We start from the raw sequence: 27,492 nt of genomic DNA on the forward strand, positions 1-27,492 counted from the left end.
TATAAAATGCGCGCGCGTTTCGAATGTTTCGATCGTGTCGCCGAGTGTCGCCCTCCTACCACATTACAGTTCGTGTAAGTACGTACGCTGAGCGTAAGGATCGCGCGGTAACCAATTCATTGCGTGCTCAAAAATGACTAAATCTATAAATATTAATCTCCGACGGTAGCGACTTCTTTAATATTAATTAACACGTTATTTTAAAGTCATTATGCGACTTTGGTGGTACGGTGTTCCTTACACCCTGTATAATATTGAGTTCTGATTACCCATCGAATACGGAACGCTAAAAAAGAGGTTAACTATCTACACCACCGAACATCAAAACTAAACGCTACCTCTCAACATATGAAAACCTCCTTGCTGTAAAAATACACATAATCATAGAAATCCAGGCATTTATACCTCGCTTGGTATTACGAGCGTGTCCCAGCGGTGTGCTGTGAATCCATATAAAGGTTATCTCTGAGATATTCGGTCTTATGTAGCAGTATATTTTGAGGGCGTTGAAATGTATGTAGCTCTACCTGAGCGGTATACCAGGCTGTTAAATTGTGAGTTATTATTATGTGAAGTGAAAGAAATGTAGAGTGATTTATCTTAAATATGTAAGTGTTTTATAAAAACTATCGTAAAATATGGTGGCCTTGTGATTCTGCGTTTTTAATTCCTAAGGTCTGTAATCCGTTTGCCTCAGGGGGTTTCACATATACAAATGCCATGCACAAAGACACCCAGACTCTACCATGAGTTCGTACTTATTCCGGTAAAAAGTCATTTTCTGCTTATGTAGTTTATAGAACTTTCTAAAAACAAAATTCTAAAATAATTTGATTTGATTTTAATATTTTCAAAAGTTACACATGCAAATATTTTAGCTTCAATCTCATTTTCAAATAACTATTTCAAAACAGTATCTTAACAACAATGTCTTAAGCTAAAAGAAAATCGTAATCGAAACCGAAACAAAAACACAATTTGTAGCAACATCTATCAAGCGTTGTAATTACAGATTAATACGTCGACGGCCCATTATTTAGGGGCAACTAATTACAAAGACTCTTACACTTCATCTCGGCCTGAAGCAAGCTTCTTAATTGGGGAGAAATTGCCATAATCACTGCTTTCAACAAGCGGATTCGTGATACTGAGATAAGTTTGAAAAAGAGAGTTTTTGTTTAAATTGGAAAGTTCATACATTTTGGATAGCCTTGTTTTTTTTTTTAATTTGATATCATTTTATGAAGAAAATTGTATATAATAAGGTCTTCTTGTACGTGTTCAAGAAAAAAAATCATTCATTTTGTAATTGCGTCATTAATTACGTCATAGTTTTCTACTCCTTAGAATCTGAGAAAGAAAAATTGGGAGATACCACTTGGTTTAGTTGATCTGTCCATCTGTCCCTCCGCCTCTCACCTCAAGCTACATTTTGGCATATCTAGATAGTTGAATTTTTTACAGGTGACGTATTTCTGCAATCGCTATAACAATATTTCCAAATACATATGAAGAGTAAATATGTAGGTACCCTCAAATTTATTACTTTTTATTTAAGGTCTTGTTTTTTTAAAACTTTTTTGTACGAAACAATCAGTAAAAATTTACTCAGAATTGACCGGTTATTTTGATTTATACTTAAGGTAAAAAGTGAGTAGAATCAAAAAATGTAATGTATATTTTTACTCCTTTATTTTATTGGCTTCAGTTAAAAAAAAACACTGAAGTTCAAGATCCTTATTATTAACAAAGCTTGACTGAATGTACGTACAAGAACAACCTTGAATGTTCAAAAGGAACTCATGTCGTTGACCCATCCATCGTCATGTAACCACTCAACACAGAGTAATAAACACACGAATAAATTACTAAGTACTTGCGTACAAACAGGTGCGTCCATTATCATACCATCGCATAAAGTACCAATCCCTTACTACAAAACCCTAAAAGCAAAGCTGTTGATAAAGTTAAAGAGAGACGACGCTATGTGGAATGTAGAGCGCCATTTCGTTTTATCAAAACCATCGGTAGAGTTCATAGATTTCATGGTACAGGGGCTGAAGTTTCTAGAAGCTAGCTTGCCATAGGCTGGTCCCACTTACCTTCTTTATTATAAAAGTTTGCTTGTTTAGCAAATATTACACATTGCTGTAGTATACTGGCTTTATGAGCTCACGCACTGGATGTTTTGTAAGAGGGTGTTAAAATGGAAATTATATTTACTTGTGATTTAAAGGACTGTTATTTTTTTGTGTAAACTAGCTGTTGCTTCTGGTTTCGCAGGCCTGGGTTTTGCTTATAACTGCAAAACGCAGTCGGGTAAGATTTGCGTTTGTAATTATCCAAATATTTTTAGGTAACTAAAGGTAAAAAAATATTGAATTCTACAGTCGTTTTAGTTTGAAGAAACAAACATACACAAATTTACACACACAACTCTAAGTAGAGAAGAAATGTGCATTGTAGAGCGAACCTGCTTAGGTTCGCTATGTAAGATCCATTCCGGACCTTTTAACAATACAGTTCATAAGGTAGGTACCCTCAAATTTATTACTTTTTATTTAAGGTCTTGTTTTTTTAAAACTTTTTTGTACGAAACAATCAGTAAAAATTTACTCAGAATTGACCGGTTATTTTGATTTATACTTAAGGTAAAAAGTGAGTAGAATCAAAAAATGTAATGTATATTTTTACTCCTTTATTTTATTGGCTTCAGTTAAAAAAAAACACTGAAGTTCAAGATCCTTATTATTAACAAAGCTTGACTGAATGTACGTACAAGAACAACCTTGAATGTTCAAAAGGAACTCATGTCGTTGACCCATCCATCGTCATGTAACCACTCAACACAGAGTAATAAACACACGAATAAATTACTAAGTACTTGCGTACAAACAGGTGCGTCCATTATCATACCATCGCATAAAGTACCAATCCCTTACTACAAAACCCTAAAAGCAAAGCTGTTGATAAAGTTAAAGAGAGACGACGCTATGTGGAATGTAGAGCGCCATTTCGTTTTATCAAAACCATCGGTAGAGTTCATAGATTTCATGGTACAGGGGCTGAAGTTTCTAGAAGCTAGCTTGCCATAGGCTGGTCCCACTTACCTTCTTTATTATAAAAGTTTGCTTGTTTAGCAAATATTACACATTGCTGTAGTATACTGGCTTTATGAGCTCACGCACTGGATGTTTTGTAAGAGGGTGTTAAAATGGAAATTATATTTACTTGTGATTTAAAGGACTGTTATTTTTTTGTGTAAACTAGCTGTTGCTTCTGGTTTCGCAGGCCTGGGTTTTGCTTATAACTGCAAAACGCAGTCGGGTAAGATTTGCGTTTGTAATTATCCAAATATTTTTAGGTAACTAAAGGTAAAAAAATATTGAATTCTACAGTCGTTTTAGTTTGAAGAAACAAACATACACAAATTTACACACACAACTCTAAGTAGAGAAGAAATGTGCATTGTAGAGCGAACCTGCTTAGGTTCGCTATGTAAGATCCATTCCGGACCTTTTAACAATACAGTTCATAAGAAATTAATCACTTCCCGCACATCAATTGTTTAAAAAAACACTTTGTTTTACTGCATCATAATTATACGAAAACAATAAAAGATGTTACCAAAACGCAAAGAATATTTTTCAACAAATTTATCGAGCTATATGCGTTACTGGAGAAACTTGGTAATTTAAAGTAGATTCAGTATGCAGACATGCCGATAATTACGGAAACACCTTGTGTAGCCTATAAATAACTCTCATTGAATGAGTATGTTCATTCATGTAAATAATTTATAATCGAATGAAAATAATTGGTTAACTTACCAACATATTGGAATATTTTGGGACGAGTTTGGGATAAATGTGGGACGTATCGGCTGTTTGCGACCTCGGTCTTTGAATATCTGTCCCATATTTCGGATAAATCCTTGAATGCCTCCGTCTAAAGCCTTTGGCTAAGACACACTGAATTGGGTTATGTCATACACAAACCTATATAGTGTAGATACTAGTATCTTCATTGATACAATTTGGATTAAACATTTAGTTTGTTTATCTAGATTTAATATCTCGATGCATAAGAAGGATACTATCAGTTGAGCAATTACATGCCCATCAGTATCCTAGCAGATATGCTAAAGAAAAATGGGTAAACCAATCTGAACCGGTTTGTATTTAAGAAATTCCAAAATCAGTTCAGCCATATAACATTTTGGCTTTTGAAATCATTAATCATTCTGGTATGGGGGTTCTGAAAGTTATATATTTTTCAATATAAACAATTCCCAATTCGATTCGATTCCATATCAAGTTTAAAGCTAATAGAAAACTACAAAATGATTTTCTAGGTAGCCAGTCTTTTTCCAAATCTTCGTTCTACTGGAATTTCAATCTTGATAACATAGAAATACTCGTAGTTCCTACAAAACTCAGATTCAGTAGCCACAGTTATGACACATTCCGTGACGAATTTAGACTTCGCCTTAAGCAATGAAAACTAAAAGGCTTGTTCAATGTTAGACCAGTTTCTAAATGTGAACCCGGCTTAAGGCTTTTACATTCTGACATCCTAAAGTAATGCGTGTTACTCGCTTTGTAGATTGTTCCTAAGATTTCCCTATGTACTATCTGTAGGTTGTTCAACTCTACATTCCTGGCCCCTTTCTCTTTATGTGTTGTTGTGTCATGTCTCGAAGTTACGGCAAAGGGACGGAAAGTGTTGTTATACACATAATATATTAAAGGCTACATTTAGTTACTGAGTAAATTCTTAATAATAAAAGCAAAGTCTCTTAAACAATAGTGATGACAAGGTATCAAAAATAAAAAAGTTTTTAATCCCTTTAATAGATAGTTTGAAGTGTTAGTCACGTTTGCCTTTACCTGTCTTATCCCCTTTCGATTGTATGGAAATGATATATTTAAATACAATCGAAATATTTATTGAGAAATTCTTTCTCGAATGCGAAAAGACAGATGCTACGATTTGAACCTTCGTCTTCGACTTGCAGTCCTATTTATATTCGTTACTACTAATAAACGTTTTAAAAGAAACATTAATTGAATTATTTCAAATCCATTAACACTTTTTACAAATTTCTTACGCACTGAAATCAAAGAGACTTGGCGAAAGGGCTTTCTATTCAATTTCAAGGAAAGATTTTTTTTTTTTTATATAAATGTGTAGCGAACATAGGCTGCGACAAGGTCTGTAATTGAATAAGAGTTCTTTTACCTGAAGCACTCTAGCTGGTCCATGTTTCACGGCTTAAATAGCACTTTAAACTTCCAATACGTGATATAGAGCTTTTTAAGTGAATTTGGAATTGAATTTCAAACTCCTGCTATTGTTTTTTTGAGTGCATTTTTTTGGACATTCTGATATGGTTAATCTCTAATTATCAGCCAACGTTTTTTTTTTAAGATTAGATGTTAACTGCACTTTAAAAAAAACTTATTTATAATGATTGTACGGATAGCGTGTCGCGTTTGATCTCCGCGTAAGACAAGCGTTTGTTTGTTCCACGAATATTTGCTCTGAGTTTGGTTGTCTTGTGTATGTGACTTGAATGATTTTGAATTCCCCACAATGCAATAAGACACATCATTCCAGGGTTCTATGTTCAGTTTTTTATCCTCACCAGCTTATATCACCATAAAGAAATTACAAATAAGTTAAATCATTCCTTCTTAATCAATTTTTATTAATTCAAAGTTCTTTCGTGATCGAATGTTTTTCAGATTTTCACACCTTAGTTAACCTGATATCTTCCGCCATCTTTGGCCTCCATCATTCAAACTCAATAATTTACCACTTCCAAAATATTTTTATTCAACCTTGACCGAAGACCTGACTTCGTATAATAAATCGTTGTATTGTCTACCTTTGGAACGTGAATGCATAATTCTTCCATCACAAACGAATGGTTGACAGGGAGTATTATACATTCAAATGAACAGCACGCGAATAAAGCTTTCACTTCTTACAGAATTCAATCCAAATTTATCCTGTCCCTGTACTATGAGGAAGTTGAACAGAAATTTTGTTGTTGATGGAGTGAGCAGGCGCCATACAGCTCATAGCGGCTTCTCTCTTCCACGACGACAAGAGCCCTTTTTCACGAGCTCCTTGTAGGAGGGCAGGTTAGACCACTAAAGATTGTATCGAATACATCAGCTGGTTATTATTTGCTCAGAATGTATTGGAGGAGAATTAAAACAATGTCTCTTGATTTATTCTAAGCAAGAAATACATTTTGTTTTCTTGGATACTTGCATAACCTTGGAAGTCGAATTATCAAGCAGTTACTTATGGCAAATAACAATGCTTTTTTTAGTTACAGTAGTAAAGTTTGAATATCCAGGAGTATATTTCGAAATAAGCCCAAGCCTTTCAATAAAATTATGAATTAAAGCTCTAGAAAGAGATAAATGGAAGAAAAGTTAAAAAAGAGTCCTTTGCACGAAACAAAAAAATCTTGAGCTATCAAAGAAATCGGGATAGATAATTGCTTACCTAATAATTATGTAAAAAATTCACAACTAGTTCTAAATACTATCAAAACTAGGAAATGTTTTATTTTAGTTCAATAACTATTTCAAAATCTGTAACGTTTCGATAAACCCAGACACATCGCTTTGGATCACCAATCGTCCATCAAACGACACCCGATGACGCGTAACCGTTTTGAACCGTTTGCATTGTCTGTTTGATGAGTTTTTGTTCATAAAGTATATTCGTTACAATAGAAAAAGGCTTTTTCTGTAAAAAAAAAACTCAATTTAGTGCACTATTTGTGTTTGTTTTGATTTGTTTGCATTTGCGGTACAACTTTTCGATGTTTTCAGTACATATAGATTTGTTTTTTGGGCTCAATTTTTTTGTTAATGATCATTCTTTGGAAAGGTATTGATGGAAAATTTTAATTTAGGCTAAAAAGAAAACACTTTGGTCACATATTCGTAGATTTTTTTTTGTTTTATCATTGACCAACGACTTTAAGATTCGCGACTCGCCAAGCCAACAATACCATCGTAAATAATATATTTACGTTTATTATAAAAAAAAATGGCTAATTATGAACGAAACTATGAAATTGAAACACTGCGCCAAGCGACACATAATTTCTTATTTCACAACCTCAACCAAAACCAACAAAAATCAAGAAAACAATTAATATCCCTTTTCTATTGATTAAACGCCAACAGAGTCTGTTTCGACCTCAGTTTCAATGCTTACGAAACTTTGTAAGGCCTCTTGAGAAAAAAAGGTAATTTGTATTCAAAGTGTGTTTTGCCGTACCATCGGCCTTTCAGTTGACCGCGCAAAATCGTTACCACTTCTCCTGATGGCAGTTGTGTAGGAGTTAGAACAACCTTGAAACTGTTTGGGTAAGTGTTGATACAAGCCCCGCTATTTTCTTTAGAACTTCGCAAATGTTTTAGTGAAGACAAATATTTTTGGGAATAAATGTTGAGGGTTTACATTTGAGCGGTAGAGGGATATATTATGAAAATAATTGAAGAAAATTTTGATTTGAACAATTCTATTCGGATTTTAGAAACTCGTTTAAAATCTTAGGTATTGTGGCAATGACAATATTATTATGAGTACGTTTCTTATGTTTATCTCACGATCAAGCTTAATTTCGGACCTACCTGGATCTGGACCGGACCCAAACCCGGAGTCTTGAATCATGAGCTAAAGTGGTTGCGAGTTTAACTGGTTTTATTTTACTAAGACTAAAAATCGACTCCAACAAAGATTAAGGAAATAGACATAAAATATTTTTTTTTTTAAAAGGTGTCCTATCTAAGACAGTTTTAGTTTGATATTTTATTTATCCCATGTAATATCATGAAGTTAATAAAAATACAACGACCAGACTAACCAACCAACGAAAACCCTGCAGCACAAAAAATCTCATCTATATATTTCCAAAAGAAAATTCCATATCCCGAAACCCTACCTTAATCTCCAGTATTACTCGAACCTTGCCACCGAATCTCAGCATTAAAGTTTCTAGAATCTTCTACCAGGATTCTTATTAATGTAACAAGCTTAGTAAGAAGCCCCACACGCTCCCACTTGACCTAATAGGTTTACACCAAGCCCTAGGTTTTAAAGGAAGTACTGACTTTAGCTATCTAAACGCATTACTTGAGGTTGCAAATGCGAAAAGCGTTTTTCTCTTTGCTTTTTTTTGAGGGAATTCCGCTTTGAATAAGCTTTTCGTGGTGCTTGAGAATCTTCCTTGGATTATGATTTTTTTTTTGTAAGTTTTTCTTGGTTGTGTTAGGTTGTTTCTTTCTTGGTTTTACTTTGTATGAGTGGATTGTTATTGTATGATGTTTGCGTTGTGGATTAGAAATTATTAATCAAGTCGATTTCAGCTTTTTATCACGTGACTGGCAAGCATAACGAAAGAAGGTTGTGTCATGAATGAAAAAAAAACAAAAATATTTGTCTAGAAAAAAAAAAACAGTGGTTTTAATATTGTCTAAATATTTAAATTGGTGACTTATAAAGTCTTCTTATATAGTATAAATTTTATTTATTAATTGCTATTACAAAGTAGTGAATTAATTAATTATTATTTCTTAAAATCTGTTTTCGTTTCTCTGAATTTCTGAATCAAAAACAGTCGGTATCTCCATTTGTCAGTTCATTTTATCAAAGTGCGTTTTATTTTTCATACCTTTTCTTATAAAATATTAACTACAAAAATTTAATTAACCTCTTTTAAACTCAAAAACAGTCGTAAAACCTTAAAATTTTCACGAACTTTTAAATCTTTCATTAAAAAATCTCATAAAAGAAACATTTTATTGACCTTGCCTTAATTAAAAGTTACGTAGAATATAATATAAGGGAAAATTACAATATTATTGCTGTAATAAACCCTTATGTTAACATCCGATCGTAGTACAGTCAGCATCACAAATTGATTAACAATCTGATTTATTACCGTCACTATATTTCGGTGTCATGTAGGAATTGGAGTTCAGAATCTTTTAACAGAGGAGAGGAAGAGAATCAGGTGTTTTAAGGCTTTTTGTAGAAACCCATTACCCAGCTGTGGACAGCGATAGCTTGAAATGATTGTTGTCTTACCTGTACTAGGTATCAAGTAAATTTTGTTGCATTTTTGTTCTTGGCTAAGGCGGGTTAATCCTCATGTAAACTACTACCTCTTTGAGGTAGGAAGCGGATAGCTTCAGAATCTTAATGACTTAACCTATATCGCTCCGAACAACCAAACGTGGGTTTTAATTTTTCCACTTGTCAATCCATAGCAGTTCATAACGCACCACCCATATTCACAAATTCACCTATTTCATTACCTAATACCTCCACAACTCACACAATTCGCTTGTGTATAGTTGATTTGAACCTGATTGTGTTGATAGACTTTTGCCGCCGACCGTACAAACTCCATTAATAGGCTTATCGCGTTTACGTGAGTCTAATCACATTAAAGCCATTGTAATGCTGTGTACTTTTCATGATAACAGTGTAACAAATCTAAAGATATTCGTATTGGCGTACTGGGTGATTTAATTGGATTTCGTTTGAGGTTTTCTTTTCGCTGTATACTGGAACGTCGATCAGATTTAGGTCATTGAACGTTGAATACTGTGAGAGAATGTAAGACTTTTCTATGAATCAAATTTAAAAAGTTTTTATTTCAAATAGGCCTTTTTCCACGCAATTTTAAAACGTTATAGTAATTACTCAAGTTGCGCGGTGAAAAAAATTACATTCCTACGAAGAAAAACCGGCAATAAACTGCATAAACTATGTACTCACACATATTTATGTGTAATACTAAAAAGTAAGTAGTATTTAACGTGTCATGAGAGGCTCATGTTGAGCAGTGAGCAGACTAAGACGGGATGATTATGATGATGAAGTAAAATTTTTCTTAAAGTAAATTATTATGAGCCTGTCTTAGCAAGCACTGCAATTGATTCGCGTCTGTTGTTAATTAAATAAAATAACGAGAAAAAGATCAGTTTGATTGCAAGGATAAGAGTAAGCTTGAACTCGAAGCATCTTTAGTTATATAAAAACAATTTTATTTTACTGTTTACGTGTTTCTTGAAAAATAGTAGTTCACACCAAGAATCACACCTTTCAAAAGCTTGTTTATGGACCACTTCACGTCTATTCGGATTTACTTAAATACTGTTTTTATGTTATTAAATGATGTAACGGTTTTCTCACGCGTATTTATCGGGGTAGCCCGACTAGTTTCGGACCCAACCGGAGTCCTTAATCATGAGCAGACGCGGCGGGATCGCGAGTCGATAAATACGCGTGAGTAAACCGTTACATCATTTAATAATGAATCATTCTCACGACAGTTACTATCAAAATGTTTTTAAGTTATTGTAGCCTAAAAACTAATTAGACTAGCTAACAGTTGAAACTATGTATACCTAGTTGCTTCAATCGAAATTGTTATTATTTTCAAAGATCGATGTGTGACGTCACTGTTTATTAATTAAACTAAACAAATACGAATAATACAGTCATAGAATACAAACTGCATTCTCCATATCTATAATGAAATATCAACCGTAAAAATATGATGACAAGATTTTAATTAAAATAAACCTTATAGGTACAACAAATAACTACGAGTTATATTATATAGTTTTGCGTTGCGAAGAAAATAGAACTTTAAGTTAGTCGAAATAGGACATGATTTCCATAAAAGCGGTTTTAAAAAACATTCAACAGAATCGTAAAAGCGGGGTAAATGAGATGTGAACCGCGCGATTTAAGTCCGGCAATTTGGCAAAATGACGGTAGATGTGGAAGGGTTGATGTTCAATATATTATCGGTAGATGGCGTGTACGGTTGGAGAAAGTTTCGCATTACATTACACACCGTTTTCTTTAAAGTGTTTTGGGCCGGTAGGGGCTTTTTATCACTCACAATGGTATCTTGTATCGCCAGCAATACTGATGTTTTGTGTTTTTTAGGGTTTCTTATGCAAAATATGAAAATAAAATCCTATTACTAAGGCTGTACCGTCCGTCCGTCTGTTTGTCTGTCCATCCATATGTCATTGGGCCTGATCTCATGAAAAGTGACTCTTAGAAAGTTGAAACTGTGATAAATGGCGTGTTAAACGCGTGACTGTACTGTTTCTGCAATAACAACCTCAAAAAATCAGACATTAAAGTTAATCAACAATTCACACGGCCATAAAATTGATAGGTGACCAATAGTTGTTGCAAATTTGACCCTGTTACCCCATTAAATTTTAACGGAACCACCAGTTCCGCAAGCCCTACTCGCATTTAACATTTTCCTAAATAAAAAAAAACATTATACCCAAGAAGTTTCGTCCTGAATAATTTCTTAATCAGCACTACCTTTTGTTTACGGTAATTGTGTCGTTTCGTATTCTTTTTGCTGCAAACAGATTCTCGAGATACGCTGGTAATGAGCGTATGCACAATTGTTATAATATTCCTTCATACATGCCTGAATATTCAAGCCTGTACTATGAGCTTAGCAAGACCTTTGTAGCTGTGGAAGCGAGATGGTACTACATTTTGTATAATGGTATCTTGCTTGCACTATGACTACGGTCCTGTATTAAGGGCTAATTATCACACTCGACTACTACTCGCTGTGATATTGTGTTATTGTCTATTATTTGGGGAATTGCAGGTTTATGTGTAGTTTCGCTTCCACATATGTTGAAAAGCAGCACACGTCTCCGTAGAAAATCGTTAAGAGATGAATATAGCCACATGTGGTTAACTGAATTTCCATTAATTAGTTACTGAAGCAAGGAAGTTATTTTAAGTTTGCCTTGAGGGTTTGAATGAATTTTTGATTCTTAGATGATGATTTATTTATTCAATAATTGTTGTAAAAAAAATTATAGAGAAACAAGATTTGAGAGTACATGTAAAAAGGTACTGCTTATTTTTTTTTGATGATCTTATTATTATTAATAGATGATTTATTACTAAAAACTACTCCAATTATATGAACATAATTGGCATGAACCAGCCCCAAGAATATAGACATTAAAACATGTGACATTTGAGTCCATAATTCTAGACAAAACATTTATATCAGTTCATTCTGTTTCAGACTTTATTTTATAGAATTAAGTTTCAAATTCAATTTTTCTCCTTTGTCCACAGGTACAGCGCATTACGGGGAGGACAGTGTGGGGTCATTCCCGTACTTCGAATACAATGTGCCGCGGAACGTTACAACCGTGGTAGGACAGACCGCCTTCCTGCATTGCAGGGTTGAACAACTGGGAGATAAAGCTGTGAGTTTATATATAAGAGTTGGAAGACTTGTGGATATTGCTTTATTACATTTTGGTGTAGTAGAAGATAAGAGGGAATGAAAAAAAGGAAATTTTACGAGTCACGAAATTAAGAGACTGTGTGACAGTGAATACACTGATAGGGATAAATGTGATAGATGAACTGAATGGTGTGTAAGATGATGAAAGAAAGAAGAAAAAAATATAGAAATAGGTTCAAGAAATAAACATATGAAAGCTATCGTAAATGATTAGGAATTTGGATTAGGGTAAGAAGGCATAAAGTACCTAAGGCTCAAAATCAGAACTGTTGACAAATTAAATTTCTCCAAGTGATAACAATAATCGAATAGTACAAATATAACCGACAATTCAACATCATGTTATTAGATTAGAAAGAAGGAAAGCATTTCCATATATTAGTTGTCGTAAAAAGGTGAGAAAAAGCAAACAAACTCTTTCAGTATCGACTGCTGTAATACTTTCAACATTATGAATCATAATATGTTACCCATAAGGCTATCAATTTGATAACTAATCTTAGTACTGTCACTATGCGTAAGCCCTTAAAGTAATCTTGGTGCTGTATCCACAGATTAATTAAACCCCAATGTAGTAAACTCACCAATGTACTGTTGACATATATTGACCCTCCTGGGTATTATGTTGTAGATCAGGAACAATATACACAAGTACTGGAGAAGTAATTGGTACAGATATTAAATTACTGTTGCCATGCCAATGGATAAGGATAGCAGGACTGTGGATAGATTCATTAAAATAAATATCGAGAGTTAATTCGTAGTGATCATCATCATTATCATCATCCATAGCCTTTGTCCTCCCACTTCTAGACATAGGTCTCCCCTTTCTCGTGCTAACTTCTGTCGTACAAAATGATACAATATGTTTATTCCACTTGCTTGATAGACATAATAAAGAAACTTAACACTTCTGATGACACATAACACAATGTCTGAAAGCATTGACTCAGTAATATCTGCTTTGCTTAGCTATAAATATCCCTAAGATTGGTTAAGAGTAAAAAAACATTAGAGAATATTAATTTACTATTTTCATTTAACGATAACGCCATAGGTTTCACAGTCCACATAAAGTCTTTTGCTCGCCATCGATGTTCAACTGCAGGGTTTCTTATTACTTTCGGATAGATATATAACTAAACTTCTTTAGCCAAAAAGTGACCATATTATCAGTAGCACAATAATAGTATGCGTCAGGTCATAAAGAATATTTACTTCTTTTCATTTTGTATCTTCTATTGAATCCCGAACAACATCTCAAAAATCATTTTCACATCTCAAAAAATATGAATAGTTATGGCAATACATAAAAACAATCCAAATCCAACACTTACATCTAAAATAAGTTCGACATACTTTCCATTGTAAAAACAAACATTTATTAAAAGCCTTCTGGATATAGACTGTTCCAGTTTGCATACAATAGGGATGGCCAACAAAGACCCCAGTATTGATTATTAGCTATTTTAGCTCAGCAATCTGAACTGGAAATGGCCTACTGGTTTGAAGTTGGCTGAATAAACTGATTGAAAAGGCTGATTTGAACACTCTCGCTTGAATATCTGTTTGGTTATGCTTGAATGTTGAGTGAATGGATAGTCTATCTGTGAGTCTTTGGAGCAGTTGATTGCCGTTTTTGGCAGGTTTTGAATGTTGTACGGGTTTTTGGAATTTTCGGGAAACTCTTAGTATCTGAAAACTTGTGGTTTTCTTTTTATTGCTAATCATTTAGCTCCCATTTCCCAAATTAGTTCAATTTTACTTGACTCTATTTTTTTCTTCAACAAATATACTTGCATATTTATGACTCTTTTATAAATATGCATGTATGAAAATAGGATTGTCTAAAATTAGAAATTGGACTAGGTGTATTAGTTCAAATACTGCATTTCAATCATATTTACTCAAACACGTCAAGCATTATGAGAAAAAGAACAACCATTTACCCAAAAACACAAATTTGAGAAACATTTTCACGTTCCCAGTAATTTAGGAACGATGAACGTATCTCCGAGTGTTGAATTATTAAGCGACTTGACGAAGCATTAGTATGGCGACTGCAAATTGGGTCAAGGGATCGGCTAATGGCAAAAGTTCTGAAATTTCCTTTATTTCCAGGTATCTTGGATTAGGAAGAGAGATCTCCATATATTAACGGCGGGGATTCTTACCTATACTTCGGATCAAAGGTTTCAGGTATGTTCTTTGTTATTTCATGATAAAAATTGGAATGAAACTGTTTGTTTTTTCTAAACATCTAGATTTCGATTTTGCAATAAGTAATCTTTTATTCTGTCATTTAAAAAAAAGTAATAATCGTACTACAGGACCAAATCCTTTCTTTTCTCTTATTAATGCTACGCGAATGGTTTGGCAAAATTAAATTCGTTATTAAAAAAATAATATAAATGAAGGATTAAGCGAAACACGATGGTGTGAAAACTACTAGACAAAGAAAATTAATTCGAAAAAAAAAGAAAATTTAATTCCACAACACGAAAAGATAATCTCATATTCACAAGAGAACTGAATTGTAATTTAAAATGAATTCAATTATTTATTTAAAAACCATGTCTCAAAATTGTAAAATCTTTTGATTTAATCAAACTCGCCGAAAATCCCAAAAGATAAAAGATTCAATTCATTGAAAAAACTTCTTTGAGAACGTTGCGATTTCAAATGAAACTTGGGCTTTATGAAATAAGAGTTTGCAGAAACTCGTTGTGAAAGACATGACATTGACTGACTTTGCAAAAGTTTTGAACCCATCTCGTGCAAGATTTTATATAATTAAAAACTCCTTGTTACTTCCTAGTTTGACTAGGTTTTAGTAAAAACTGTTTACTTTGTGTTTAATTATTCTATAAAATTTAACGTAGAAATCTTGAAGTTAATTTGCAGATTTGTCTTTTACTAAATTAGTGACTGGCTCAGCAGTAAATACGTGATTGTAATAAAAGTCTATTAATTTGAAATTCAAACAAGTTAATTTTAATACAGATGCGAACCGAAAATATACTCTTTTTTACGTCTATATGATCTTACGTATGTTATTCAAACACACGCATACCTAAATTTAACAATGTCAACCGAAGTACACTTACAAGAAACTCCCTAACTTTTAAAGTAAGATACAATCAACAAATTGAATCTACCCACAAAGGACTAGACACAGGTACAAAAAGTTTCGCTAAAGTAACGATCTTACAACAAAATCTTTTCCACAGGTGATCAGGCCAGAGAAATCAGAAAATTGGACGCTGCAGATAAAATTTCCGCAGGAAAGGGATGCCGGTATCTACGAATGTCAAGTTAATACCGAACCGAAGATGTCTTTGGCGTTTCAACTGAACGTCGTTGGTAAGTTCAATTATGGCTATTACTTTAATTTCGTTGTACGTGATCGAAATGTTCTTGGCTTTGAGTTTAGTTAGTGATTAATGTTGTAAGCAATTTGGGAAATGTTGTTTTGTAAAGGTTTATTTGGTGCTGTGTAAAATTACAGTTGGTTAGATTTGATTGCTCTATGTAGAGTTCTGGTCCTGTTTTTACAAGTAACGTTTGAACAAGAGTTGACTTCGATGAAATTTCTTGACTGTACTGAAGTGATTCGTCAACGCCCGGCCATTCATACGACTGGCCAAAAATTATAATTATTTAATTGAAACTTTTTATGTGTGCTCAGATCATCTATCAAACTGAATATTTTAGATAACTAAATTAAATAATTCAGTCGCAATAACATAAATCTCTCAACTCTGAAAGTCATCAAAATTGTGTAAATACTTTAAAAAACCGACTCTAACTAAAGGTTTTTGTAGTGTAAATGTGTACAAAAGCAGTATTTATCTTAAAAAACAAACGAGAGCCACATTATCAAACTTGTTTACACGTAAAAGAAGTTATCAACGCGCTCGTTAAGACTCGTTTGATCGTCCGCATTGTAGACACGCTTCGCGTTTCTTAGTTCGAGAGAAAGGCTCTGTCTAAGGGCCTCGATACTTCATAGTAAGAGTAGTAAGTAGATAATGATTGATTTATATTGATAAGATTTGGTATGATAATTTAGAGTTGAGTTTCTATGCTTCGCAGCAATAAGAATTTAAAGATTTTTTATGTAGCACATGACTGTGTCCACTTCTGGGTAAAGGCCTCCCCCAAATTCTTGGCCACATAGAACCATTTAAAGTGTAATACAGTTTCTTTTATCAGTCTGTAATGAAACTGATAGAATTTTGAGTAATTGAGGATGCGAAATATTTATGAAATTATGTAAAATTGTTTTGTTCTTTTTCCAACATGAGATGGTAATGTTCCCATCGCTTTTCTCTGAAGCAGACGACAAGTCAAGAATGGAATAAAGTAACGAATCTACATCTATAACTCCACCCCATAATTATATTTACCGCCAGCTGAGCAAAACCAAGATCATCAAACCAAAATCAATCCCAAACTCGCATTAAAACCGCATCAAATTTATTAAAACAAACTGGGATCCGTTCATTGACATCACAGCCTAAGTTCCTCCACAAACTTTCCAACAATTACGCCTAAAACTGGCGTCACTTGACATTGCAATTTTCTGACGATCTTAAGCACTTAATGCTTGCCCGCCTTATATTCTAGAGCCTCTAATGACACAGCAAAACATGAACTTGAATATTTACGGAGTAAATGGGTCAAACGCTAAGATGCTTAAGTTCTCCGACGTTTGGATTTATCAGCACTTTGTTTTAGTATTTTTTGGGTTAAGCTAAAATATAAAATATTTTAAGAGACAAACAATTTATTTTGTTTACGATGAGGGGTACTATATTCTAGCTGATTAGGAAGTGCAGTGATATGCCACATTACTTTGCCACATAATTTGTGGTTAGCTAGCATATTTCGTCGCAGGCATAATTACTCTTTCATTAAATACCATATTCATAAAAATCTACAAATATGAATACGAGACTATGAAAACAACAAGCCATGTATTGAAGCAGATAAAACAAAGTTGCTATTTATATAACACATGTTCCAAAAGCCCACATGAATTATAAATAACAGAAAATAAACTTAAACAACCCAATAGAAACAACAAAACAATTTAATATTAGCAAATATAACTCCAAACATTTTTGTGAGATAATAATAAATATTGACGAACAATTTATTTTAAGAATCGACAAGGTTGTATCCATGTACGAATATATTACAAGTACAATTCAGTAAATATTTCCATGATATATTATTGCTCCGTTACCAAATTATTTGTATTGTCATTTCTAAATAGCAGTCGAAGATTTCATTGTTTTTATTTTAGGATTAGAATGAAAGCAGTGAATTTGTTTTCATATCATTTGTTTTTGATGAAAGGTACGAATAAAGAGGAATTTGAAGTAATTTATACATCTTTTAACAATAATATTATGGCAAACACATGTCGCTCTGCCCGCGAGAATGAGAATCGTGAGAATACACTGTAAAACATAATCATGTTTGTAAGTTGAACAACGGTATAAATAATAAATAATAATAATAAATAAATAAATAAATGCGGACAACATCACATACATTGTTCTGAACCCAAAGTTAGTTGCTAAAGCACTTGTGTTATGGAATTCAGATACAACGAAGGTACCACAAACACCCAGACCCGAGACAATGTAGAAATGTGAATTTTTACATTGACTCGACCGGGGATCGAACCCGGGACCTCAGAGCTAGCGACACCTTGAAACCGGTGCGTACGCCACTCGACCACGGAGGTCGTGAATATCCTATGTCAATATCCGTCGTCGGTAATCTATGTACTATTCCAGGCTATAATCTATCTCTACATCAATTTCTTTCAAAATTTGCGTTTTGCGTTGCAGAGTAACAAAATACCTACTGTAAACGTTGTAACACAGTTTTGCTTTATCACATTATTCGGATTTTTATTGTTCTGAGATGGTTATTTATAAGAGATTTTCATTAACGCTTTTTTAAGCCTCTTCTGTAAGGTACTAGTTTTTAACTTCAATCTACCTTGCTGACTTCAAAAGCTTTTAAACGCTTTTAAGTTCATAATAATATCATATCTCTTAGAGCTTCCATTATTTTTATGCCTTAATTGGAACTCCAAGAAAGTCAAACTTAGTTTGAAAGTGCTTTGCTTAATAGTTATTGTTAGTCGGTGCAGTTACAAACTTCAAGTGCTATAGTAATGCAAATTTAAACTTGTTTATAGTGACAATTATTTTCTCTATTACTTTGAAGAGGGATTTTTAAGACAGCCTTTTAAAACTTCTACTTTGACACTTCACAATTTGCGTTTACTTTTGTCATAGCTTCGTCGTCTTGCGGTAAATAGACTTTTGGAATTGCTTTCGCATCGCTCTGATCATGAATTTCAATATACAGGTTATGAATTTGAGATTCTCCAAGTGACCAAAGTTAAATTTGTTTTTCTTTACCTCGGAATATGACCTTGTCGTCTGCGTCAAAGACCAAAACATGTTTGTCTAATGCGCTATGTATTTTTACAAGTCGTTCAAAGACGGGGTATAAATCCTTTAAATTAAGCTGCCAAACGTGTGAAAAAGGCCCTCTTCAAGAAATATGTAAAATTTTAACAAAGAGAATACTTAACAAATGACGAATTTTCCATACCAGTAGGCTTACTTACAAACCAATTGGAACTCTTTCTATCAAATTGTATACGTTCGATTGATCGCTAACAATGCTGATTATCACTGGATAACCACTCAAGTTAAGTATGTTGCAATAAATGACCAAATCGAGAACTAAATTAAAAGAACAACCATACCGTTATCAGCAAGCTTTCTCCGTAAACGATGAAACTTGTTTGACTCATTTGATGGTCTCTAAGGCTCTTAAACTTGCCAGTATCATGGTTAACCAACATAAGGAAGGACATTACATACTTCTGTTATTTTACGACCACTTTTTGCACATCCACAAAATTTGCATACAACAACCCAATTTCCCTTTCCTTACTTATTAGTCGTGACATCACAGAAACTCTTGCATGAACCCACTTGAACTTTTCAAATCCCCCGATAACAATGTAGAATGAATGCTTCAACGCAACCTTCGCCAGATTTAATCTTGCCCTAATTTTTCCTTCATCGTTTTAAGGAGCATTTTCTTTCTACTGTAGACGTGCTGTATCACGGTTCCGAGGTACTTGATAGGCTCTTGTGTCTTTAATATCTTAACAGACAACATCTCTTGCGGAATTAGGACGGTAAAAAAGAAAATGAGTTTTTTTTTCTTTGCTATTATACAATACACTTATATATTCATAGAATTATTATTGTTATGGAGAACACTTGTGTTATTAAGAATTTTTGTAGAGACGACTGTTTTTGGACTTATGGTGAAAATCTATATACATATAATAAAATTGTAGAAAAGTGAAAACTGTACATTGAATATTTTTAAAAAAGAATAATTGCAGGGTGGTCTACGAACGATTCCGATACCGAAAATATGATTTTTAGAATTTTTGTCTGTTTGTCTGTTTGTCTGTTTGTCTGTTTGTCTGTATGTATGTCCGGAAAGATCTCGGAAAGTACTGGATAGATTTGATTCAAATTTTCAGAGAATATGAACAAGAGGTCCGGTCAACATACTTTTTACTTATTATCCCGCTTTTCGTTACAGGGGGTGAGCAGGAGCCTTTTATATCTATAAACAAATATCAAATTATCTCATAAACTACTGAATATATTTCGTTCAAATTTTGCATGAATCTTATCGTACACATGATACAACACATATACAAAAACCATAACGCTACTATGCAGGGGGCATGAGCAGTAAGGTTTCAAATTTTTGGACTCACCCGTAACATCGTGTAATACAATTATGAGGTGTATTTTCTCCCCATTGAGTAGTAGGCAGCACGGTCATCAATTTACACAAAAAAACATCACGCTATTTATCTTAAGACTTTTGGCAGAGCAATAATAGGATTTTTCTAAAATAATTCTTTTTCACAAAATTAGTCATTTTATTCTCTTTCAAGTCTCATATAGGCCTACCGCGACTATTTCACAAGTAAAATAAAAGAAACATAAACTAATACGTTTTTTTTATGCAATTGTTACCGTTATCGGTACATTCTTGAAAGAAATTAACTTAAATTCTTTTTATTTTTATTGGTGTACTAAGATTACTCAAGTTCAAATGTGGAATGCCGTAACATGATTTTGTATTTATTTACGATAGGAGTATATACCTATGTTTTTAGCTCGGTAATGTTGGCGATGCTACTTCAAGATCAAAACGTTCGTAGTGACACTCAACCCAAAGTTGCATGTAGTTCACATTGATCTCATCTATAATTATGCATAACAAAAAATTACTGAACGACAGTTAATTATTACCTTGGTTCATCTGTAACAACTAGCAACAAAAATATAAACTTTCAAACAAAAACAGCCTTTCAAACAATGAAATAATGTTTTCTTAAATTTGAAACATTACATAGGCCAAAAATAAAAACTGCATAATACTCGTAGGTATGCAATGTGAAAGATCTATAAGAACAAAGCTATCAATGAATAAGAGCGTACGCTAGACAGTTTTTGACGTTATGTGTCTATTGATAGAACAATGTCTGTTGATACCTGGGATTTTTCAATATTTTAACGATTTGATCGGTCTACATCCGCCATTAGAGAAACTGAGAAATTTATTGTAATCTCTACTTATTCTTTTGCAGCCTTGTAAAAACAGGGGAAGGAACGAGACTGAATGAGTTTCTGAGATCCCAAAGCTAAGCTGACGAGGATTAGAAACATATTTTTATAAATTTCCCCAATAAGGCTGATAATAGCGTGTAGAGCTATCAGCACTTACATCCGTCATACAATGTCTGGAAAATTCATTTTGGCTGTCAGTATCGACAGCATTACCTCATAACCCACCTCATGTAGTCTTTATTTAAGTTCCATTTATGCAGTAGGGATGAGGGTATTTTACTTCAATGATCGTCAAGTAGGTTAACGAATAAAATACGTAATTTTTCTTTGTAAATTGGTCCAGTAAATAGAACTCATGCGCATGAAGTTACTTTTATGTTCATATTTTGCTTTGTCGCAACATCACAAATTACACATATCCTATACTTTAGATTTTTGTCATTGTCAATTTAAAAAAAAGGGGTGTCTGATTTTTTTTTTATAATCACGCGATTTATTTATCAGCAATTTAAAGGCAAATCATGATCAAAACACCAGGGGGCCAAGATAACACGTTTAACAACTTTTTTATTTTGGAAATATTCCAAATGTTTGTGAGGAAGATCAGTTTTAATATTAAGAGGACAATCAAACATAACGTGTTTCAGGAAACCGTTTATCTGGGCGCAATTTTGCAAAATCTTATATCTTATGACACTATGTAACATCCACAGTTACCGAGCCCGACTCTCACTTCTCACTCATTTATATCGTCAGAAAACATCGTGTGTGAAAATGTCATAATCCGTCTAGCAATTTCTGGTGTAGGCCGGCCCAAGAACAGACGTGCTCTAAAATCATAACCTACCCAATTAGAAAATGGAAAACCCTCGAAAGTAAAACATTTTTAGCAGAATTGCTAAGACTGAGTTATAATTTTTCAACGGTTTGATTTGTCAAACATGTCTAAACGAACACTCGCACATAATTCACGTTTAAATTAAAATAGTTCAATTCGTTCGGAAGCTATGATGTACAGACAGACAGACAGGCAGGCAGATATGTCAAAGTTTTAAACCCCTCTTTTTGGGATTAAATAAGAAAAAGTCATTAAAACAGCTGTGAAATATTTGACACCAGGATAGTATCGTAAACGATGAAATCTGTTTGATTCAAACATTTGATAGTCTTTGGGCCGCTCAAGATTCCTTATAATTTAGAAATAAAAAATCAAGCTTAAAATGTAAAAAAGAAGTGTTTCATTTTCAATATTGCATTACATTTTTGCGATGATCGTTATTATTAAACTTCATAGTTTTTCACATCTTGAAAATCACGCAGACAAAGTCGCGGGCAACAGCTAGTTTTAAATGAGCTTGCGGTTTTAAATAGTTAATCCTTGAAATTTTAGCTTTATGTCTAGTTTAAGAATACCCCGATAATGAGTTTCGAAAACTGCCTAGTATCTAGTTACAAAATGTATAATGAGACTTGAAAAGGTCTAAATTTCGAATGGTTTGCTATTTCAAAATTTTTATGAAGCCAACATTTTCTAAATTAGTATTTAAAATGTAATAGTAAGCCTCAGTCAAGATTTATTAAAAACTTGCTTTTTAATTAACTTATTTTTTCGTTTAACTACAGAGTTATATATATTTAACGTTTATTAATGTTACTTTATATTTCTTTGTTAACAGAAGCGAAAGCACACATCCTGGGTCCTGTGGACTTATACGTTAAAACTGGCAGCTCTTTATCATTGACATGCATATTGAGTCAAGGTCCTCACGACTTGGGAACTATATTTTGGTATAAGGGTAAGTTTTACAATCGGATTTTTTTTGTAGTAGTTAAAGTTACACCAAAAGTGTTAAAAAGATGATCATAAAGTTATATAGCTTCTGTCAAACTGTCAGTTTATTATGATCATTGGCATAAAAGTAAAATGCACATGTTTAATGAGCCTAGGACATTCAAATGCTTCACGTATTATCAGTCTAATTAAAATATTAATAAACATGTGCTTTTTTTAATTACCGCCTATCAAATAAAATACCCCTTATTCTAGAAGAAATATTATAATGATAGATAATAGTATGCTTAACAGTGTCATAGGACATCAAATAAGCACAAAATTTACCAACAGGATCAAACATAATAGAGTATAAGGAAGTAGAAGAGAACGAGCTAGTGGAAGAACCTCGAGTGAGACTGAAGACAGAATGGACGGAGCAGCTGACGTCACGGCTCACGATAGACAAGCTGCTGCCGGGGGACAGCGGGAACTACAGCTGTGTGCCAACCATGGCTGAGGCAGCGTCTGTTAATGTCCACGTTATTAATGGTAAGGCTGGAAAAGAGATGTAGGTATTATAGTAGGTCGAATGATGAAAGAGAGAATGAGTAGGAAGATATGGGTCATGATAGACAAGTTGCAACTGGGGGTAAGTGGGAACTACAGCTGTGTGCCGACCATGGCTGAGGCAGCTTCTGTTAATGTCCACGTTATTAATGGTAAGGCTGGAAAAAAGATGTAGGTATTATAGTAGGTCGAATGATGAAAAAGAGAATGAGTAGGAAGATATGGGTCATGATAGACAAGTTGCAACTGGGGGTAAGTGGGAACTACAGCTGTGTGCCGACCATGGCTAAGGCAGCTTCTGTTAATGTCCACGTTATTAATGGTTAGGCTGGAGAAAGAGATGAATTTATTGCAGAAGGTGGGAAAGATCAAATAGGAGGATTTACTATGCATTGCCATGCTTCAACCAGATTCGAGGACCGTTGCTCGACGGTTCAGCTTTGGTTAGAGTAGGATGACATAGGAGGAGGGACTGCTCATGATAGACAAGTTAAAACTGAGGGACAGTGGGAACTTAATTGGAAATAGCTAACTTAATTGGGAATTAGAAGTTCTTGTTAAACTAGTAGCGTTGTGATGACTCAACTATTTTTATTTGATGCTCTTTTAAATTTTTTGAAGCACATGTTATTGACAAATTAATTGAAAAACTCGCATACTCTATTTAAAAAAAAGCCTAATATTTTTCTAACCTACGTATATTACTATGAACCTGAAATTCAAGGTCCATTTATAAAATTTAATCTTGCCTACGACTATTATCTCCAATCCATGATGTATATTTTTATTCTTAAAGCTTTTAACCTTAATGAAACCAGAATTCAAGTAACAATTATTATTCCAAAAGCTTTAGCCTATACATCATCTATTCACATCGGAATGACGTAATCAAAAACGTACCTCCAAAATATACAACATATCACGTGGATCTAACAGATGCGGCTGTATGATATAATCCCTTAGGTAGTCACCACTTATGAAACCCTTGTTAAAATATAGGACACCACTATTCGTGACGAACTGACTGAGTTTAAAACCGTTGCGTGATACACTTGAAATTCATAATGATATAATGCTTGGAGTTACTGAGTAGGGATATCTGTTTTGCTTAAGGGAGATGAAGGATACAGAATCCATTGGTCATTTAAATTAGGCTGTCTTCTATAGTATACACCTGAAGCAGTCTTAGTATGGTGTGAATATATAATATGGTTTTGAGAATGTCTAGTAAATGAATAATATATTTTTGATCTACTGATAAACGATTAGTTCCTTTTGAGTTTTGCTTTTGAAAGTTATTTATATTTAGTCTTCAGTTCCGTTGAATTTTGCCCAAAACCGATTCGTTTAGATCCTGGATAGTATTCCAAAAGTTTTGATTAGTTCGATCTGAACATAAAACTAGCATTTTGTAGGTTCCACGAATGCTTGCTCTAAATCTGGATGTATTTGGACAAGTGATTTATGTTGAACCGCCCAAGATTTTTTTCTGTTAAAATTTGCTATTATATTGCTTGTTAATTTACTTGTTATAAAATGAAAAAATTAAAACCTCATACAGAACTCGCTTTACCAACAAAGCTATAGAGATCACCGACCTTGAGTCCAAATATGTTCATCGTATCGTGTCCCGTCATAATCATAAATTATTCCATTATAGGTATTATTTGTAATTTATAGTTAATTTCTAATTCTGCGTGTTGAATAACCTTTGCTAATATGTTTGTGTACCAACAGGTGAACACCCAGCTGCGATGCAACACGGTAACGCGAACACAGCCTCGCCGTGCGCGCTCTCAGTGAACCTCCTCATCTCTTTATACTGCACTCTTGCGACTCTCTACACCAGTACCGTAGATGGATTCAGATGAAAATTACACAATGCACTAGAGAACATTTGATGATGTTGTTTGTAAAGTAGGTTCGGGTAAGGTTGTTGTGGGCGTGGATTTGTCGTTTGAAGATTTGTCATGTATTTTGAAGTAAATACTCCATTAGTGGCTAAAACGTAATTCTGAAGTATTAACAGATTTTGATAAACAAAAGTTTCTGTTCTCTTTTACTATCAACACAAAGAGTTTCCATTTTTTTTCCAGATAGCATTTTAAAACAAAGCCATAAATACTTAAGAACGGATCTATCAATTCGATTGATAACTTCAGAGATCTGCGAAGAAGCAGTTTTGTTTTTTTCCTTTTTTGCAATAAATACAGTAAGATTAATAATCAATAACATCATTACACTATAGAGGAGACATTAATTAAAAGACATCTCCAAAAAAAGTAACGATCGCAAAACAGATCCCTTTCAAACCATTTAAAATTCAAACAACTGTAACAGCTGAAACCCTTGGTGATTCTAATCAAACGAATAATTAAATTCGTTGAAACCTCTTTTGAGTTTCTTTACATGTGTCAGTAATGGTCCGATGGGTTTCAAATAAAAGGATTCGAGTGACGTAATGGGCGATCGAATATCCAAGTGACAAGATACCCTGGTTCTTTGATTTTGAACTTTAGAATTTGAATTTTGTTGAAATTTTTCCGTTCGTTGAATGTTCAGTGATTATGTTTAGGAATTCTATTTTCATTCTTATTAATTCGTAAATAACTTTGCCTGTTAGGCTTTTTAAGGTTATAATTCAGTAAGCTTGATTACTGACGTTAAAGTGGGCGATGCTTTCAGCAAAAAAGTATCTTATGTTTTTTTTTAATATTGTCGTAAAGATGTGTGATCAAGAGCTATAATCACAATATAATATTTATTCTTATTCTAAGTGTCTTTTATGAACTTATTAGAAGGTTAGTTTGTTTACGTGTTGCGTGACCCAATATTAAATGGAATTAAATGAAATTCTGTCACACAAATATTATAACACAGAAATTATTCTGCAGTACTTAAAGCAAAGCCCAGAGCCTCAATTAGCGAAAATATTTCATAAAACGAGCAAAGTATCGAAGTTGATTAATATTTTACGCAGATTTGAGTTAAACTGAATAATTAATGCTTAATTTGAGTTTAACTTAAACGTTGCCTTCCGTTGACGATTTTATTATAATTTCGAAAGTTTTAGTTTAGATTCGTTGAGTTTTATTAACGTTTAATGTATGTTTTAACTTTTTTGCTTTAAGCAATCAATTAAAAAGTAATTAAAATCTGATTTTACTAATTACATTACTTTTTTTGTATAATTTGGTTCAAAAATATTAAGAGATAATATAAATGTTAAATGTTTTTGCACTATTTGAAGGAGGATCGATGTTTGTTAACCTAAAAAACCAGTAAACAAATCGATCAATATTTCTTCACCAAAACAAAAATCTATCTTTCTCATATCAGATCAATTGCAACTACTATTAAAAAAAAAGATTTTTATCAAAAAAAGCTTATTAATAAAAAGTATTTCAACTCAAAAAAATAAACAGACATCTCCAATTATCCACCTTAACCGCTTTTAAGTCCTGCGTTGAAGACAAATATTATTAAATATATGTAGAGAATAACACAATTCTTCTCCACATCAACAGTATTTATAAAAAAGTCTTACATCCAGTGCCCGACAAATCCACGCCCACAACATTTGTTAAAAATAACATTTTTCAATGAACAGTGTATAGAATAGATATTCAGTTGATAAGTCCTAGAATAAGTAATGATATCGTTAACGTATTTATTTTTCATTACACTGTCTTGCCGGGATAAATCTATGTAGGTATAGTTTCTTCATAAAACTTCGGAATTGTACGGATATTAGATGTTAAGTAATACTTTTGTACTGATATTTAAGGTAACTATATTTGACTTAAGTTCCAAAATGATGAAGTGCAAGAAACTGGCAGACCTGTACCAAGGTACATCATGTTGCTACGCGATAGCACTTAAGTTCTTTCATTATCATAGTAAGATGACTGTCGTTTTGTGTTTCATAATAAAGGGTTGTCTGCGGTTGTCAACATTTTGTATTTGAATTTATTAATTAATATGAAAGTAGACTTTTGACTTCTAATCTTTGTTTTTTATAGCTTTGTTAGCCTTACGCTGCTGCAATTAGAAAAAAAAAATCACCACCTCTATTCTACTAAACCAAATTCCAA

The 27,492-nt window shown here is 33.3% G+C and overlaps 1 protein-coding gene across 1 annotated transcript; it reads left to right on the forward strand.

The window, feature by feature from the left end:
- Positions 1 to 10,814: 10,814 nt before the first annotated feature.
- On the forward strand, positions 10,815 to 26,505 carry LOC113499586 (zwei Ig domain protein zig-8-like). The gene is made up of 7 exons (XM_026880097.1): positions 10,815 to 10,872; positions 12,181 to 12,314; positions 14,477 to 14,554; positions 15,586 to 15,718; positions 22,734 to 22,853; positions 23,183 to 23,380; positions 25,136 to 26,505. Exons 1-7 carry the CDS (start codon positions 10,815 to 10,817, stop codon positions 25,267 to 25,269), a joined length of 855 nt encoding a protein of 284 aa, XP_026735898.1. The 3' UTR covers positions 25,270 to 26,505.
- The last annotated feature ends 987 nt before the right edge of the window (positions 26,506 to 27,492 follow it).

Source organism: Trichoplusia ni, chromosome 12 (genome assembly GCF_003590095.1).
Source record: "Trichoplusia ni isolate ovarian cell line Hi5 chromosome 12, tn1, whole genome shotgun sequence".
NCBI classification, from domain to species: Eukaryota; Metazoa; Arthropoda; class Insecta; order Lepidoptera; family Noctuidae; genus Trichoplusia; species Trichoplusia ni.